The following is a 19532-nucleotide window of genomic DNA, read 5'->3' as shown; positions in this document are numbered from 1 at the left end:
AGGAACGAAAACTTTACTCACTGATCCGACCGGACCGTCACAGTTGGACTTCCGGCGGAAGTGATTTTATTTTGAAAAGGCGTGATCTCGGGCTCTTTAAAAGAGAGCTGTCGTCCAGTGCGAAGAAGATGTCGATCGTCAGCGCAGACTGCTGGATATCACCTGGAAACCCGAGATAAAGTTCCACAGAATAGGTGAGTAGAACTAGAATGGTCTAAATGAACTAACTAATGAATGGAAACACACAGTATGGAGAAGACACAGAGGAAAGACACTCAGCTACAAGACTGATAACATGCTAAGAGGCTAACTAGCACAGCTAACGCTACATGGACTGTTGTGTGTAACGGTGGGAAAGTCAACAAGCTAATGAGACAGTAGATCATGTATTTGCTGTGTTCGGATTCACGTCAGTGTCAATATTGACAGCTGTTTTTGATTTAGTCCTCAGACTAAAATGCTCATTAGTCACAGACCAGTGTAAAGAAGCTTTTATATGAAGCAGAAATCTGAATCTCAGTTCTCCGTGTCCCTCTCCAGAGCTGGATATCAGCCTGCTGTGCTGCCCTGGCTAAGTTATGAGGTTGGATCATACATTACAGAGAAATACAAGAGGAAGCACAGCTCAAGTAGAAATACAAAAAACAAAACTTTTTCTTTGGTTGGAAGCTGGTGAAACTCGTTCACTTTATTATTTTTAATTTGCACTTATACATAAGAATGATTAATTCCAAGCACTACTTTCATGGACAACACAAGGCTCATGGCAGCTTGCTACTTTTGGTAGACGACTGTCAACTGCCTGAGATCAGAGCTGTCACGCCTTATCCAATCCAATGACAGCGAAGCATGTTTTTTTAAAAGACAGTTTGTCCGTACGTAGAGATCATGCATTTTAACATCTTCTCAGATTATATTGTAGTAGCTCATTAAAAGGAAAAGGGCAGACATTTCGTCATAGCTTCGATCATCAGACATTAGTTTTACCTCATCGACAAATGTTCTTCGTCACTGGCTTCGTTAATGATAACAACAAGTTTTTTTTCCTTTTTTGTTTTGTCTCTTTGTCCCTCCAGGCCTCACACAGCGACAGCAGCTCAGTAACCAGGAGAGGAACTCCCGTCTGGACGACAAGGAGGAGAGCCAAACCGTGACCAGCTCCTCTCTCACAACGCTCCTGTCCGAGATGAGGAAGAAAAAAAATGGTTTGAGTTCCTGAGATGAGAAAGAATGATATAAGACTGTAGTCGGTACCCTGCTGCATTACAGAGAAATAGAAAACCAAATCATGAAATATGAATTTTACCATCACACACAGGACACGTGCTGCAGCAACACTAGCAGTACAGGGAATGATTCTGGTTTTGGGCTCGTACTTGGTGTTTTCTGAATCACTGTGGGCTGTGAAGGTGAAATAGAGGCAGACGTCTCTGCAGTGTAGTGTATGCTCTTAGAGGGAAATGGAGACAGTTAAACATGCAGTAAGGATGTAAGCATATGTTACATTTAAATGTTCAGTCATGTTTTCCCTGTCATTATATTAGTAACCATTTTGTTGTGTCTTTCTGTCTCTCCAGACCCACAGCAACATATCTGGAAGGAGGAGGTTGTGACTGATGACCATCCTGGTAACCAGGAGAGGAACTACAGTCTGGACCAGGAGGAACCAGAACCTCCACAGATGAAAGAGGAACAGGAGGAACTCTGCAGCAGTCAGCAGGGAGAACATCTTGTTCTGAACCAGGAGACTGATTCCTTGATGGAGACTCCTACTGATGAGGAAAGTGAGCACAGTGAACCAGAACTAAACAGTGACCAGCTCCTCTCTAACAACCCTCCTGTAGCTGAGAGCCCAGATCAGGAAGGAAGCAAACATGTAGACTCAGGATCAACTAGAAATGCAGAGCTGAATCCAAAGAAGAGACGTCACAGAGACACAAGACACAGTAACAATGCGGACAGCTCTGCCATGTCAGAGAGTCAGTGTGATACTGACACAGGTAGAAAGTCTGTAACATGTGACGTCTGTGGAAAACCCTTCAAGAATAACTCAGAAATGAAGAAGCATCACAGATTTCACACAGGTGAGAAGCCGTATTCTTGTGAAACATGTGGAAAAACCTTCAGTCAAAGCTGTAGTTTAACTGTCCACATGAGAACGCACACGGGCGAGAAGCCGTACCTCTGTAACATCTGTGGGAAACGATTTTCAGATTTGTCTGCCTTAACAAAGCACATGACAGTCCACTCGGGCGAGAAGCCGTATTGTTGCAACCTGTGCGGGAAAACCTTCAGCAACAGCAGTAATTTAAACGTCCACACGAGAACTCACACGGGTGAGAAATCGTATTCTTGCAAAACATGTGGGAAAAGTTTCAGCCAAAGCAGTAATTTAAATTTGCACCTGAGGACTCACACAGGCGAGAGGCCGTATGTTTGCAAAACATGTGGGAAACGATTCATTTCCAGTAAGTATCTGACTTCACACATGAGGACTCACACGGGTGAGAGGCCGTTTTGTTGTGAAACGTGTGGTAAGAGTTTCAGGCAGAACAGTGCCTTGATTGTCCACGTGAGAACTCACAAAAGTGAGAAGCCGTATTCTTGTGAAATATGTGGAAAGTCCTTCAGTCAAAGGGGTAATTTGAATATGCACACGAGAAGACACACAAGTGAGAAATCACCCTCCTGAAACATCTGATGGAGAAGAAATATCTCGGAAGCTGAGCTTGAAAACAAAAAAAAAACATCTTTTAACAGTAGTGTTTCTTCAGCAGAGTATTCTTAAATTTCATGACATCTAAGCTTTTACAGGAAGTTCAATAGATGCATTGAAAATGAATTACACTGAATGATCTGTGAAGTTTCCCTTTGCTGTATAATGTACTGATGCTTTTCTAGTTTCAGGCTTTAGAGGTCAACGCAGCTCCCAGAATTATTAGCAGCTCATCAGCTACAAATGTTAGAAGAAATTATTAGTTTATAAATGCTGCCGCTGCTGTTTTGTAATCAGTAAAAATAACTTCTATTCATATTACAGCCGAGTTATTTATGTGAACATTAAAAGACATTTGAGCACATTTTGACCATGATCGTTATCTTTATTAATCGGAGCAACAAATTGGAGAAACCTCACACAAACCACAGCTGAGTAGCGCTACGTCTGCAAGACTTGTGGGAATAGTTCCCTTGGAAAAAGTAATTGGACTGTGCACATGATAACTCACACAGTCAGGATTCTTGTGGGAAAACCTTTTCTGAGACCTTTGTCATTTAAAAGACAGGCCATACAGGTGAGAAACCATACTATTGAAAAACGCGGGAAAATTTCACAGAGTCCTGTTTTGACTTTCTACAGGAGAACTCAGTTGAGGGGCAGTATTGTGAGATACATGGATCATGTTTAGCTGACAAGAGTGATTTGAAAATCTACATAAGGTCTCATGCAGTTCCAAAGGGACAACCTTGTCACACTTGTGGGAATAGACTTCCTGTTCATCAGCAAGGACGTCACATGAGTAAAAACACATGAGTTTGTACAGCATTTGTGAGACAGTGTGACAATATTTCAAAGATGGCTAGCTAGTTCTGATTCTTCCACCTTAATTTGTCATACCACTTCTTACCACAAGGTGGTTGTAGTAAAGCGATGTAGCATCTTGTTTGCCCTCAGTCCAACATGAAATGTGGGGGTATCCAGTATTCCTGATGGATTATTTGTGTCCTGTAGCATTGTGTGGTGTGGGTAGATATGAACCCTAGTCCCCCAGATGTACATGTGCGGGAGTCAGGTGAGTCTGTTTTTTCCTCTAGATCAGTTATATGTGGAATGTGAACTCTGATGATGAAAGTTAAGAAAACCTCGAGTGTTCTTTTCTTGTTTGTTCAGATCTTCTTATGTCATTGGATGTTTCTGTTTCTATGTCATCAACTTTTTTATGATTTTAAACTTTAGATGTTATATAAATCCACTTTATTTTGTCAGAGAAGTTCAGTTTTATTTTAAACTGATAGATACAATGATTAATGGAACTATGAGAGTCATCAGTCTCAGTGATAGTAATGTCGACAATGATCAGTACCAGTTGTTTTTCTCATTCTCGTCTCAACTAAATTCTTTGTAAAGTGATCACGTGAGAATAGTGGATTCACAGTGAAGTCTGAAGCTGCAAGCAAACTGTGTTCATCAAGGCTACAGAAAGACGTGACGGACACCAAAAGTGAAAGTAGACACCGTGCTTTTGCATTTACTCAGACAAGTGATGTTGCTCACTGAAAAGAATGCACTTCTATTTTATAGTATCTCTTAGAAAGAAGGGAGTATATAGCTTCAAAACAAGCGGTGTTTCTGTGATTATAATAACTTAATAACTGTCCAAATAAACACTAATTACTTGTTAATATTATCAATATTAAATAAAAACTAACATTCTTGATAGAACAGCCACACTTTGACATTTGAGTTGACATTTAACAGGACATTTTAAACATTTACTACCCTCTACTGGTGACAGAGAGGAACTGCAACACATAACAATCGTCAAGTTTGAGGTGATAGGATAAAGTTTACTTCCGGTATGCACTTTCAAAATAAAGAATAACCGAACAGTCAAGTATACAATGTAACGGGGGCATTTCCACGGAAGAGGCTCGCTTTAACGTTATAATGTGAAAATAAGTAATTTCACGTCATTCCCGTAAAATTATTTTGGATTAGGTTTTAGTTTGACATGTGACATAAAACATAAAAACAGATCGTTGTTTGTAGTTGCACATGGAGACAAATAATTTACTTTCTGGTCTGGTGAAACAAACAGCGAACTGTTTGGTCATAATGACCATGGTTGTGTCTGGTGACAAGGTTATAGCATTGCTTCCGATCCCTGGGTGTAGCTCGGAAGATATATTGGGTTTCAGCTATTGGTCCAAAAAAAAAAAAAAAAAGTGGTGATGGAGACAAGGTTATGTCCACTTCGGATCGTCCACGCAGATCTCATCTCTGTCATGTCAATATGTTGCAGGTGTACTGTGAGAGGGAGCATGTACGACTAAAGCCTCAAGCCATGACAGGTGAAGTTGATGTGTCCCTGTGTCGCTGTCCAGTGCTGAACTGACCTCTCCTTGTGTTAGCCTTGCAGTAGAGAGGGTTCAGAGGAGCTGTCCAGTGCTGAACTGACCCCTCCTTGTGTTAGCCTTGCAGTAGAAGGGTTCAGAGGAGCTGTCCAGTGCTGAACTGACCTCTCCTTGTCTTAGCCTGGCAGTAGAGAGGGGGTCAGAGGAGCTGTCCAGTGCTGAACTGACCTCTCCCTGTGTTAGCCTGGCAGCATAGAGGGTTCAGAGGAGCTGTCCAGTGCTGAACTGACCTCTCCCTGTGTTAGCCTTGCAGTAGAGAGGGGGTCAGAGGAGCTGTCCAGTGCTGAACTGACCTCTCCCTGTGTTAGCCTGGCAGCATAGAGGGTTCAGAGGAGCTGTCCAGTGCTGAACTGACCTCTCCCTGTGTTAGCCTTGCAGTAGAGAGGGGGTCAGAGGAGCTGTCCAGTGCTGAACTGACCTCTCCCTGTGTTAGCCTGGCAGCATAGAGGGTTCAGAGGAGCTGTCCAGTGCTGAACTGACCTCTCCCTGTGTTAGCCTGGCAGCATAGAGGGTTCAGAGGAGCTGTCCAGTGCTGAACTGACCTCTCCCTGTGTTAGCCTTGCAGTAGAGAGGGTTCAGAGGAGCTGTCCAGTGCTGAACTGACCTCTCCCTGTGTTAGCCTGGCAGTAGAGAGGGTTCAGAGGAGCTGTCCAGTGCTGAACTGACCTCTCCTTGTGTTAGCCTTGCAGTAGAGAGGGTTCAGAGGAGCTGTCCAGTGCTGAACTGACCTCTCCTTGTGTTAGCCTGGCAGTAGAGAGGGGTTCTTATGAGCTGTCCAGTGCTGAACTGACCTCTCCCTGTGTTAGCCTGGCAGTAGAGAGGGGGTCAGAGGAGCTGTCCAGTGCTGAAGTTACCCCAACCCTGTGCAGTCTAACAGTAGAGAGAGGCATATGCTTGTTGATAAAACTAAGGATGAGTATTGTTTCTATCTAGTATACCTTATTAAGTGACCAATGGTGGGGGTCTTTCAGGCTCGGTTTTCCTACGTTGTTGGTCAAGAGAGGTAATGAATGGTTAAACTTGGTGGCCTCGCGCCCCTTTACAGGAATAAGCAGGTACAGAAAATGAATGAATTAATGAATAAACTTGGTGTCTTGTGTTGTCCCTCTCAGGTGAAGCTGATCTAAGGTAATCAGAAGGATCCAAAAAATAGGAGCAGTAGGAGCCATTGTTTATGTGTGTATACTTTTGATTTGCAGATTTGTTCTTTTGGGGTTTTATTTCTGATTGGAGTTTAGCTTGGCATGTGTAGGGTTAGAGAACAGGTCTTATGGCCCTTTGTGGGCTGGCCTGAGTGGCTTCTCCTTTGCTTAGTCATTTTGACCAGCTCACCATTCTTAATCTAAAGTTTAAAAGCTAGTTTTGCATGTGTTAGATCACTTCGTTATGACCCAGTCTAAGGTGGTCGTAACACCGTCACATTATTTTTTTATTTCTTGCATAAGGACACACTTTATGTCATTCCTCTTCGTTTATTTATGAAATACAATCAATATAAATTACAATACAGTGTCAGTCATCAGCAATAATGGCATTCAGCCTGTTACCAAACATTGACTTACCCAAAGCTAACACTTCTGGTGAATCTTTAGAAGTAAAAGCTTAAGAAACAAGATTGTTAAAAATGCATTTGCCAGTATTCTGAATACATACATTTTTATGTATTCTCATCAACTGTTTATGGATGCATTATTTCAATTATAATTCACTATATATTAAACCCAGTTCCACAAACCTGACTTCGTTCGCTCAGTCCTGTCGAAGGAATGGACTAATTTAAAGGAGACGCTGCCAAGTACTAATAAAACACCAGAAAATGAAACACAGCTGACGTCTTCCTGAAAAGAAATTCAACATTTTTTTCCTTTAGTGAAGTTTCTAATTGTCATATACTCAGTGTGGAAACATTATACCTTGTTGCTCTGATAGTGAATGATTACTGCTGGTGAAAATCACTTCTAAAGACCCTTTAATGTTTGCATAATGAAATAAGACAAGTAAAAAAGACATAAAAATGGCCAAAAAAAAAAAAAAAAAGAGTACAGAAGATGAAATATCTGACAAGATATGCATTAATTAAGTCTTTAACTCAGTGTTTCAGTGAAATATAAAGACAGGATTTCCATTCAAACTCAGGAAAACATGATGATGCAGACTGTTATCTGCTTTACAAACTATTTAAACAATTAAAACATAGAGATTAATATATGAGTTGAACTTGAAGGAAATCGGTATCACTGCAGGAATGTGTTCCTAATTGACGACTGGCTTCTGGCTGGTTTACATGAAGTTGTGAGGACAATCAAGAGTAAAGAATGCCGATGATGGTATCCTGGTCAAATTTGGGAATATCAGAAGGATTTCATCCCAGTGACACAGTGTCAGTTTCTGTACATGATTTCACAGTCTCTGTTCTTTCACTCCTTGTCCTGTGGCTCCAGGTCGTAAAGTGGTCCTCTCCAAATCCTGTTGCTAACTCAAGTGTTAGTTAGATGGTCGGCAGAGAGAGATGTCTCCTTCCAGCTGTTTAATGTCCAGGATTGATAATATTACCCTGAAGGTGAGTTGGTTGTTTTTGAAGAATGTTCAAAACCTTGTATTACCTCACCTCAGAGAATAATCCGATCACATGTCTGGTATAACGTTCAACTTCAACCAAATTCTGACATGTATCTTCAAGCTTGGCTTCCCAGATTTTTTTTTTTCCCCCCCAAAGATGTTTCAGGTCGACGACTCCTCACCTGTGTGAATCCTCATATGCCTAGTTAACGTAGTGCTTTGACTGAAACCTTTCCCGCAAGCGGTACAAAAATGCGGCTTCTCACCCGTGTGAGTCCTCATGTGGAGAGTCAAATACATTCTTCGGCTGAAACTTTTATCGCACGTCGTGCAAGCATACGGCTTCTCGCCTGTGTGAGTCCTCATGTGGAACGTTAAAGTAGTACTTAGACTGAAGGCTTTACCGCACATGTCACAAGAATGCGGCTTCTCACCTGTGTGAGTCCTCATATGCCTGGTTAAAGCACTACTTTGACTGAAGGTTTTCCCACATGTGTCACAACAATGCGGTTTCTCGCCCGTGTGCGTCCTCATGTGGATATCTAAGTTTGGTCTTTGACTGAAGGTTTTGCCACACGTTTTGCAAGGATACGGCTTCTCACCCGTGTGCCTCTTCATGTGGATAACTAAATTCGGCCTTTGACTGAAGGATTTCCCACATGTTTTGCAAGGATACGGCTTCTCCCCTGTGTGACGTCTCATGTGGATATTTAAATTATGTCCCAGACTGAAGGTCTTGCCACATGTTGTGCAACGATACGGCTTCTCGCCCGTGTGAGTCCTCATGTGCTTAGTCAAAATACTACTCTGATTGAAACGTTTCCCGCATGTCTTGCAAGAGAACGGCTTTTCGCCAGAGTGGATCGTGATATGCTTTCCGAATGATGACGAGGTAGTAAACCTTTTACCGCATATTTCACAAAGGAACGGTCTCTCACCTGTGTGGGACCTGATGTGTGAAATTAAATTACGATGCACCGTGAAACTTTTCCCACATGTTAAGCAAGGATACGGCCTCTCACCTGTGTGACTCCTCATGTGGACAGTCAAATTACTGCTACGACCAAAGACTTTGTCGCATATTTTGCAACAATAACTTTCACCTGTGTGGATTCTGTAATGTCTCTTCATATTGGACTTATTCTTAAAGTTTTTTCCACAGACGTCACATGTCACAGGCTTTTCACCTGTGTTAGTATCACGATGACTCTCTGACATGGGAGAGTTGTCTACATTGTTACTGTGATGTCCCTTCTTTGGATTCAGCTCTGCATATCTAGTAGAGTTGTGAGAGAGGAGCTGGTCACTGTTTGGTTCTGGTTCACTGTGCTCACTTTCCTCATCAGTAGGAGTCTCCATATAGGAATCAGTCTCCTGGTTCAGTACGAGATGTTCTTCCTGCTCACTGCTCCAGAGTTCCTCCTGTTCCTCTTTAATCTGTAGACATTCAAGCTCCTCTTCCTGTTCCTCTTTAATCTGCAGACATTCTAGCTCCTCCTCCTGTTCCTCTTTAATCAGCGGAGATTCAGGTTCCTCTTTAATCAGCAGAATCTCTGGTTCCTCGTTGTCTGTCAGACTGGAGTTGTCCTCCTGGTTACAGAGCTGCTCATCAGTGAGAACCTCCTCTTCCTCCTCCTTGCAGACATGTTGCTGTGGGAGGTCTGGAGGGATGAAGAGACACAACATAAAGGTTACTCATGTGATGACAGGAAAAACAGTGAAATTTAAAGTGCACAGATGGGACTAAACATTTGGGAGCACCAGTTTGAGTGACTCTTGGTTTCTGACGCTCTTGCTAGAAAAGTTCAGTGAACTAAACATTCAGGTGGCAGCTTTACACTTTTAGTCGGTGCTGACCGTCACTGACAAACATCAGCTCAAATCAGCTGTTGTCAACTAACAGTAGCTCCCAGGGCTACCCACTGCCTGCAGCTCAAAGTTTCAACTATCACTTGCCCACTTCAAATTTAATTCATGCAGATAATCCAACGTTAGCCAGTTACATACCTGCTCACTCTAATATTAGACAGCCTAGATAAACATGTGCTATATTAGTCTAACAGAAGTGTTTGTTAGCCCAGTGGAAGTTAAACCACCTCCTTACTGAATGTTTAACTGTGTCCATTTCCCCCTAAGAGCATACACTACACTGGAGAGATGAAGAGTCTGCCTCTGCTTCACATTCACAGCCCACAGCGATTCAGAAAACACCAAGTCTGAGCCCAAAACCAGAATCATTCCCAGTACTGTCAGTGTAGCTGCAGCACGTCTCCTGCGTGTGATGATAAAATACATATTTGATGATGTGGTTTTCTATTTCTCTGTAATGCAGCAGGGTAGTAACTACAATCTTATATCATTCTTTCTCATCTCGGGAACACAAACCATTTTTTTTCTTCCTCATTTCCGAGAGGAGAGTTGTGAGAGAGGAGCTGGTCACGGTTTGGTTCTGGTTCATCTTGGTCCAGACTGGTCCAGGAGTTAGTCTCCTGGTTATTGAGCTTCTGATCAGCGAGAACCTGCCGCTGTGGGAGGTCTGGAGGAAGAAAGAGACACGACAAAAAGGAAAACACGTGGAGCGGTGTAAATTTTGTTAATAAAGACTATAACAATGAGCTTTTTTTTTTTCTGTGACTAAGACAGAGCGCTGACGTCCTTAAACTACAGTGATATTTCGAAATCTGACATTCAAAACACAGGATCTCTTCATACTTCTAAAATGTGGACAGCTGTCAGTGGATTGGATAAGGAATCTAAGATTAATTATAAGAATTTAAACTTCTGCTACATGTATAAGGTTAATTAAATTGGTCTGGTGTCAGAATATTCTGCTAATTTGTCTACAGGCGATAATATATATAAAACAGATGTCACATGTATGTTGTTAGTTGCAGTTGGACTAAATGTAATGATTAAAAGTTGACAAAAATCCAGTGACTAAAACTAGGAAAGATAAAAAAAAAAAAATGACTCATATTAGTCAAGATAAATACCGAATATGACTGAATCAAAACTAGCTGTCAATATTAACACCGACGTGGAGAATCAAGTCAATTCTTCCCTCAGTTCTGCTTGTTGACTTTCCCACCGTTGCACACAACAGCACATGTAGCGTTAGCTGTGCTAGTTAGCCTCTTAGCATGTTATCAGTCTTGTAGCTGAGTGTCTTTCCTCTGTGTCTTCTCCATACTGTGTGTTTCCATTCATTAGTTAGTTCATTTAGACCATTCTAGTTCTACTCACCTATTCTGTGTAACTTTATCTCGGGTTTCCAGGTGATATCCAGCAGTCTGCGCTGACGATCGATCTCTTCCTCGTACTGGACGACAGTTCTTTCACAGAGTCCGAATATTTCTTCAGCAGCAGCAGCAGTTAGCTAACTGTGCATGCCTGTTCAAAACAAAGTCACTTCCGCCGGAAGTTCAACTGTGAAGCTCCGAAAGAAGCAGTGAGCAAAGTTTTCGTTCCTTCTTCAATATGTTTGTTAATGTGCTGCAGACTTTAAACCATCAAATGTATACATAAAATACAGAAAATACTTTATGGTAAAAAATCTTTCATTTAAACACGGAGTTTACAAGTGAAGAGGGAGCAAATGATTACATTTAGTCTTCAATTAAAATAACACAAATAATGTATACATGTAAGTTAAATCAATCTGTTGACTTTTCTTTTGTCTCTTAGTTAATATTCCTACAAGATCACACGGTCTGAATAAAGATTTCAAAAGAGAGAGACTTTAAAATGTAGCGGAAACTGACATTAGCTCTCTTCCTCGGCCGGAACTTTGTCGCGGGACACCAGGCGGAAGTGGTTTATTTTGAAAATCCGTCACTGGTGTTGTGTTCGTGTGGGCTGAGCTGGAAGACGGTTGTGTCGTGTCGTCGTGTCCCAGATAAATATTAGAGCTGTTGAAGTAACAATGTCTTCAGCTGAGAGTTTGAGAGAGTTGATCATCGAGCGACTAACTGCTGCTGCTGAAGAAATATTCAGACTCTTTGAAAGAACTGTCGTCCAGTACGAGGAAGAGATCGATCGTCAGCGCAGACTGCTGGATATCACCTGGAAACCCGAGATAAAGTTACACAGAATAGGTGAGTAGAACTAGAATGGTCTAAATGAACTAACTAATGAATGGAAACACACAGTATGGAGAAGACACAGAGGAAAGACACTCAGCTACAAGACTGATAACATGCTAAGAGGCTAACTAGCACAGCTAACGCTACATGGATTTAAACTAGAACATATTTGCTCAGATGTGTTTTCCTGTCATCACATTAGTAACCTTTATGTTGTGTCTCTTTGTCCCTCCAGACCTCCCACAGCAACATGTCTGTACGGAGGAGGAGGTTCTCAGTGACCAGCAGCTCTGGAACCAGGAGAGGAACTCCAGTCTGGACCAGGAGGAACCAGAACCTCTACAGATGAAAGAGGACCAGGAGGAACCAGAACCTCCACAGATGAAAGAAGAACAGGAGGAACCAGAACCTCTACAGATGAAAGAGGAACAGGAGGAACCAGAACCTCCACAGATGAAAGAGGAACAGGAGGAACCAGAACCTCCACAGATGAAAGAGGAACAGGACGAACTCTGCAGAAGTCAGCAGGGAGAAGATCTTGTCCTGAAGCAGGAGACTGATTCCTTGATGGAGACTCCTGATGAGGAAAGTGAGCACAGTGAACCAGAACCAAACAGTGACCAGCTCCTCTCTAACAACCCTCCTGTAGCTGAGAGCCCAGATCAGGAAGGAAGCAAACATGTAGACTCAGGATCAACTAGAAATGCAGAGCTGAATCCAAAGAAGAGACGTCACAGAGACACAAGACACAGTAACAATGTGGACAACTCTCCCATGTCAGAGAGTCAGTGTGACACTGACACAGGTAGAAAGTCTGTAACATGTGACGTCTGTGGAAAAACCTTTAAGAACATGTATGAAATGAAGAGACATTACAGATTTCACACAGGTGAGACACCTTATCATTGCAACACGTGTGGGAAACATTTCAGTCAAAATAGTGATTTGATAAGGCACATGAGGACTCATACAGGTGAGAAGCCATATTGTTGTCAAATATGTGGTAAATCCTTCAGCCAACGTTGTGTTTTAATTACTCACGGGATGACTCACACAGGTGAGAAACCGTACTGTTGTGACACATGTGGGAAAGGTTTCAGTCAACTTGGTCTTTTAAATATGCACATGAGGACTCACACAGCTGAGAAGCCGTACAGCTGTGACATATGTGGAAAAGGTTTCAGTCGAAGTGGTCATTTAAATAATCACAGGAGGACTCACACAGGTGAGAAACCGTACGGCTGTGACACATGTGGGAAAGGTTTCATTCAAAGAGGTCATTTAAATATGCACATGAGGATTCACACAGGTGAGAAGCCATATTTTTGTGACAGATGTGGGAAAGGTTTCAGTCGAAGTTTTGATTTACATAGGCACAGGAGGATTCACACAGACGACACTGACACGTCTGTGGGGAAAAAAACATCTTGGAAGCAGAGCTTTGAAAAAACACAGCAGAATAGTTCAGGTTAAAAGTTGTAGCAGACATCTGATCTAATTATTGTCTGAGATGAGGTGATATAAATTTTTCATTTTGTCAAAACCCACTCATCCTAAATATAAAATTATCAATCCTGGTCATTAAGTAGATAGAAGGAGACATCTCCCTCTGCCTGGGACGACCATCTAACTGACACTTGAGTTTGTAACAGGATTTAGAGAGGACCACTTTATGACAAGGAGAAGATAAGTTAACCAGACTGTGTTTTAATGACAAGAACTGAAAGAACATGGCTAACAAAACAACTCTTTCAGAGAACATTAACGGACCTTTGGAAGATATTATCACCAGTAGTAATCTGTCACCATCAGGACAACAAGGAATCATGTTTTCACTGTGAGTATGACGAGAAGAAACTTCACTTAAAAAGAAAATCTTGAATTTCTTTTCTAAGAATTTGTTTGCTTGTTTTTTATGAAGCCACTCAGATGCAGACTACAAGATGGTTTTACTAACACTGACTGATACACACCAGCTAAAGGAAGAAAAAGTCAGCAGTGTTTCATTTTCTGGTGTTTGTATAAACTTTATGTACTTTTTGACCCAGGAATGAATTTGACACCGAGTAGGCAAGGCACGTTACTGGAAGCTACTAGTTCAGATGGAGATGGAAAGAAGCAGCAGGTTTGTGTGTGTGGCTGGCAAAAGATAACAACAGTAAAGGGCCTCAGAATCCACCAAGGGAAGAAAAAGTGTTTGGCAGAGGGAACACAGGGACCCCGCATTGATAGCTACTTCTTAAGAAGTGCATTAAGTCAGTCGGTTGAAGTCCAGCGACAGGAGTTAACCCACAGTTCGCAGGACATCAGCACCCCTAATGTTGAGGCAGGTACAAGCACTGAGGCAGACAGAGAGGCCAGCCAGCCAAAAAGGGAGAAAATTAGCGGTCAGAAAGCAAGGATCAAATGGCCAGGTGCATCAGATATTAGGCAGTGGGAGGACATCAATAGCGATTTGGTTAGTGTACTACGTAGGCTTAAAGGGACGGCGGAGAGTAAGTTGGAGAAAATGGGAGATATTATTTATGGTTATGGTAAGGAAAGATTTGGTGTGGCTGAGAAACAGAAGAAGCAAGAGGGACAGGTGGTTAGATCGAGGCGTCAGCAAGAGATCGATAGACTTGTACAGGAGAGGAGACTCCTTAAGAAGCAGTGGAGGAAAGCTACAGTTGAAGAGAAGGAAGGTATTGATCGTTTACAGGCAGATGTTAGAAAGCGATTGGCAGCATTAAGAAGGGTGGAGAACATTAGGAAAAATAGGAAAAGGAAAGAGCGAGCTAGATTAGCATTTTATAAGGACCCATTTAGGTTTGTGAAGTCACTATTTAGTAAGGAAAAGAATGGTAGCCTCACGGTACCAAAAGAGAAGCTTGAGGAGTACTTGGAGGAGGTGCATAAAGATACGGACAGGTTTAGAAAGTTGGCTTGGTAGATTTATTTGTTTGACTCGTGGTTATTAGTTACTATATTAGCTGTTGATAGACATGGAATGGTGAGGGAAACAGGGTTGTGCAGTGGCGGTGTGGAGGGGGGTGACTCCAGGACGCTGGAAGTCACTGTTAAGCCTGGGATTTTGGCACAAGGGATTATAACATTTTATCCTGTGTATTACTGAATGTTATTATGTATCTTTTAAATGTTTTAACTTGGATGCCATCATTACTGATGACAGACACTATGCTGTGATTTAATCTGATTAAGTTTGAAGTATTTTATAAATAAATGAAGAGGAACAACGTCCTGTGTCGAAGAAAATAATTTGAGTGTATAATTAGGACTGTGGGATTAAAATGATAAAGCTAAACACCAAAAATGGTTAGCAGGTAAGAGAAACAACATCCCTCACGTCTTTATGTTTAGTTTTATCTGTCTTTTTATTAGTGATGAAATACTCTAGTGTCAGTGTTTAACTTGTTGCACCATGGGTCTTAAAGTAGCAGAGTTTCAATCCTCTCTGTGCTGCACATATGGCAGAATTGACAATAAAACTGACTTAGATCTTTTTTGACTTTGAATCTTTTCTCACGTGTTCTTCAGCCGTGAAATCTACATGAGATGAGAATGCAGTTTCTTGGGTGAGAATACGGCCTCTTACATGTGTTTACATGTGCGGTGTCTTGCTGATGAAGAAGCAGTAGATCATTTCCAAAGTTATTTGTTGTCCATGCTGGGCAAGTTGTGTTCCAGGTGGAGGTATTTCAGGGCAGCAGGTCACGACTGAATCAGCAGAAAATAAACTGTTTTAAACTGGTTTATTTTAGGAGTTACTGCAGTAGAAGAAGAAATGATTGACTTAGACTCTAAAGATGAAACGATAACAGTGTCAGAGTGAATACATTCATCAATCAATTAAAATAATAAAAATAATATATACGTTAAGTGAAATCAATTTTGTGATTTTCGTTTTGTCTTTAGGGAAATTGGAATTAATATTATTGCAGGTAATTGATGATATGATCCGAAATGAGATTTAAAATTGTAGCGGAACAAAATGTTAACTGTCCTCCTCTGTCGGAACTTTATAGTGTTACACCAGGCGGAAGTGGTTTGTTTTTTTAAACTCCGTTAGTAGTGTTGTTGTGTTTCTGTGTTTGTGGACTGAGCTGGAAGACGGTTGTGTCGTGTCGTCGTGTCCCAGATAAATATTAGAGCTGTTGAAGTAACAATGTCTTCAGCTGAGAGTTTGAGAGAGTTGATCATCGAGCGACTAACTGCTGCTGCTGAAGAAATATTCAGACTCTTTGAAAGAACTGTCGTCCAGTACGAGGAAGAGATCGATCGTCAGCGCAGACTGCTGGATATCACCTGGAAACCCGAGATAAAGTTACACAGAATAGGTGAGTAGAACTAGAATGGTCTAAATGAACTAACTAATGAATGGAAACACACAGTATGGAGAAGACACAGAGGAAAGACACTCAGCTACAAGACTGATAACATGCTAAGAGGCTAACTAGCACAGCTAACGCTACATGGACCTTCGTGTGAGACAATAGATCATGTTTCTGTTGTGTTTGGATTTTGTGGAAGAAGTGACTTGCTTCCTCTACTCTGACTAACATAGACTAGCCACCCAAGCTAGTCTGTATAATAAATACCTGCGACAGAGATATCTAAACAAATATTTACTGTAAGTGTTATTGATTGAATTCTGGTGACATTTAAATGTTTCTGTTATTAAAATGTCTTGTCTCATGCACCTGTTGGATCTCCAGCAGAAAATATCATAAGCCAGGTGAAGCTCTGGTTCTCTTTGGTTTTCAAGTAAATGTGCTGGGATCACTCCTGAAGTGAAGAAAGCGCACATGCAGACTTAAAGACTGTAAAAGTCATGTTGTAATCTGCAAGCCACAGTTGACATATTTCATGCGAGTTTGAAAGAAAAACTATTTAGACAGATTTGATGTTGCGTGTGAGGACAGCAGATTTGTTCAGACAGATTTGACTGAACAAGCAACAGACTCGTCTGTCTGACATGTAGAAAAGTCCACAGTGCCTGCAGACTACGGTGGTGACACATGGCTTCTCCAAGACACTTCTTATCGACTGAGGTTTGGTCGACTGTCAGTGGGCAGTTAACTTGAGCTGATGTTTGTCATATGAAGCAGCGACAGTGACGATCAGCACCATCTAAAAGTGTGAAGCTGCCACCTGAATGTTTTGTTCCCTGAACTTTTCTAACACGAGTGTTAGAACCCCAACAGTCACTCACACTGGTGCTCCCAAATATTTACTCAATTAGTTGTACACTTAAAATTTCACTTATGTTTTCCTGTCATCACATGAGTAACTTTTATGTTGTGTCTCTTTGTCCCTCCAGACCTCCCACAGCAACATGTCTGTACGGAGGAGGAGGAGGTTCTCAGTGACCACCAGCTCTGGAACCAGGAGAGGAACTCCAGTCTGGACCAGGAGGAACCAGAACCTCCACAGATTAAAGAGGAGCTAGAGGAATCAGAACCTCTACAGATTCAAGAGGAACAAGAGGAACAAGATCCTACTCATATACAAGAGGAATGGGAGGAACCAGAACTTCTACAGATTAAAGAGGAACAGGAGGAACTCTGCAGCAGTCAGCCGGGAGAACATCTTGTCCTGAAGCAGGAGACTGATTCCTTGATGGAGACTCCTACTGATGAGGAAAGTGAGCACAGTGAACCAGAACCAAACAGTGACCAGCTCCTCTTTCACAACCCTCCTGGAGCTGAGAGCCCAGATCAGGAAGGAAGCAAACATGTAGACTCAGGATCAACTAGAAATGATGCAGAGCTGAATCCAGAGAAGAGACGTCACAGAGACACAAGACACAGTAACAATGTAGACAACTCTCCCATCTCAGAGAGTCAGTGTCATTCGAACACAGGTAAAAAGCTTACAACATGTGACATCTGTGGAAAAACCTTTAAGTATGAGTCCGTAATGAAGATGCATTACAGAGTCCACACAGGGGAGAAGCCATATTGCTGTAAAATGTGTGGTAAAAGTTTCGCGCTGCATCATGGTTTGATTTTACACACCAAGACTCACACAGGTGAGAGACCGTACCTTTGTACTTCGTCCTCCATTATAAAACATATGCCAATCCAGTCAGGTGATAAGCCATTCACATGCAAGACGTGTGGTAAAACTTTCAGTCAATGTAATCATTTAACTTGGCACATGAGGACTCATACGGTTAAGAAGATGTATTGTTGTGACACATGCGGCAAAACCTTCAGTCGAAGTACTGCCTTAACGAGGCACATGAGGACTCACACAGGTGAGAAGCCATATTCTTGTGACACATGTGGTAAAACCTTCAATCAAAGACCATATTTAATCGTCCACATGAGGAGTCACACAGATGAGAAACCCTATTGTTGCAAAGCATGTGGTAAAACCTTCAGGCAACGAAATCATTTAACTAGGCACATGAGGACTCACACGGGTGAGAGGCCGTATTCTTGTGACACATGTGGTAAAACCTTTAATCAACGACCTCATTTAATTACACATATGTGGACGCACACAGGCGAGAAGCCTTACTGTTGCAAAACATGTGGGAAACAATTCAATTCGAGTCAGTATTTGACTGACCACATGAGGACTCACACAGATGAGAATCCGTCATCCTCAGACATCTGTGGGGAAAACCCTCTGGGAAGCTGAGCCTGAAAAATCATGTCAGAATTTGTTCATGTTAATCTTTGTACGTCTGATCTAATTATTCTCTGAGGTGAGGTGAAACAAAGTTTTGCTTTCAAACACAACATTCTGCAAAAACGACCCGCTCACCTTAAGCATGAAATTATCAATCCTGGACGTTAAATAGATGGAAGGAGACGTCTCCCTTTGCCTGGGACGACCATCTAACTGAGACTTGAGTTTGGAACAGGATTTGGAGAGGACCACTTTACGGCAAGGACAAGATAAGACAACCAGACTGTGTTTTAATGGCGGGAACTGAAAGAACATGGCTAACAAAACAACTCTTCCAGAGACTGTAGTACCATGTAGAGAAACTGACAATGTATCAGTGTGATGAAATCCTTCTGATATTCCCAAATTTCACCATAAGCTGTATTCTTTCCACTTGATTGTCCTCACAACTTCACTTAAACCAGCCATATGCCAGTCATCAATTAGGAACACAAATGGGTTTTAACCCAGGTAACAGTCTGCATCCGTTGTTTTCGTGGGTTTGAGTGGAAATCCTTTCTTTATATTTCACAGTCGGTGAGTAATAGTAACTGAAATAGTTATGATCTGTTTACTTATTTATATCTGGTTTTCTTGTCATCATTAAAGGACATTTTCACCTGCGTTAATCATACGATTATCAGCGCAACAAGGAAAAATGAATACATGAAAATAAGAAACTTGAAGAAATAAAATGCTGAATTTCTTTTCAACTGACTTGTGTGCTTGTTTTTTTTTATGAAGCGATACAGATGCAGACTACACTTACTAACACTGACTGACTTACTAACACTAACACCAGCCAATGGAAGAAAACGTCATCTGTGTTTCAGTTTTAGGTGTTTACGTACACTTTATTAGTTTGTTTAGTAGTGTTTCCTTTAAATAGTTGGGTCAAACGTTTCAGGTAGCCTTCCACAAGCTTCTAACATTGAATTGATTTTATTATTTTTTTTGTCAAAAAGCATCAATAAAAAACAAACAAATAGTTGATAAATTACTACCATTATTTTCTTTCTTGTAACATTAAGTTCAGTTGCTCCCTCTTCATAAGACATAAGAGACATAAGACGTTTATTT

The 19532-nt window shown here is 41.5% G+C and overlaps 3 protein-coding genes and 1 pseudogene across 5 annotated transcripts; 3 read left to right on the top strand and 1 right to left on the bottom strand.

Moving 5' to 3' along the window:
* Window positions 1–342: 342 nt before the first annotated feature.
* Window positions 343–1752, top strand: LOC311488918 (uncharacterized protein; the record flags this gene model as incomplete). The annotated part of the gene is made up of 4 exons (XM_084545787.1): window positions 343–629; window positions 1077–1205; window positions 1578–1712; window positions 1745–1752. The coding sequence occupies exons 1-4, from the start codon at window positions 497–499 to the stop codon at window positions 1750–1752; spliced, it is 405 nt and encodes a 134-aa protein (XP_084401913.1). The 5' UTR covers window positions 343–496.
* LOC311489597 lies at window positions 1747–3080 on the top strand (annotated as a pseudogene). The gene is made up of 2 exons: window positions 1747–2387; window positions 2557–3080. The product of its transcript is annotated as an uncharacterized misc_RNA (transcript).
* Window positions 3081–6638: 3558 nt separating this feature from the next.
* On the bottom strand, window positions 6639–18643 carry LOC311489593 (uncharacterized protein). Of its 2 annotated transcripts, XM_084546735.1 has the most exons (4): window positions 18549–18643; window positions 18366–18424; window positions 10078–10228; window positions 6639–9353 (listed from the first exon to the last, which is right to left on the bottom strand). In XM_084546735.1, the coding sequence occupies exons 3-4, from the start codon at window positions 10148–10150 to the stop codon at window positions 7855–7857; spliced, it is 1572 nt and encodes a 523-aa protein (XP_084402861.1). In that variant the 5' UTR covers window positions 10151–10228; window positions 18366–18424; window positions 18549–18643; the 3' UTR covers window positions 6639–7854. The 2 variants fall into 2 exon arrangements, with proteins under 2 accessions (XP_084402861.1, XP_084402862.1); XM_084546736.1 differs by lacking the exons at window positions 18366–18424; window positions 18549–18643 and adding an exon at window positions 10936–11546.
* On the top strand, window positions 17008–18553 carry LOC311489596 (uncharacterized protein). The gene has a single exon (XM_084546743.1). It carries the CDS (start codon window positions 17070–17072, stop codon window positions 18420–18422), a length of 1353 nt encoding a protein of 450 aa, XP_084402869.1. The 5' UTR covers window positions 17008–17069; the 3' UTR covers window positions 18423–18553.
* Window positions 18644–19532: the final 889 nt, after the last annotated feature.

This window comes from Chelon labrosus (assembly GCF_963514085.1).
Source record: "Chelon labrosus genome assembly, chromosome: 6".
Lineage (NCBI taxonomy): Eukaryota > Metazoa > Chordata > Actinopteri > Mugiliformes > Mugilidae > Chelon > Chelon labrosus.
Note: the sequence above shows the minus strand (reverse complement) of the source record. Positions and strands in the feature narration are given on the sequence as shown.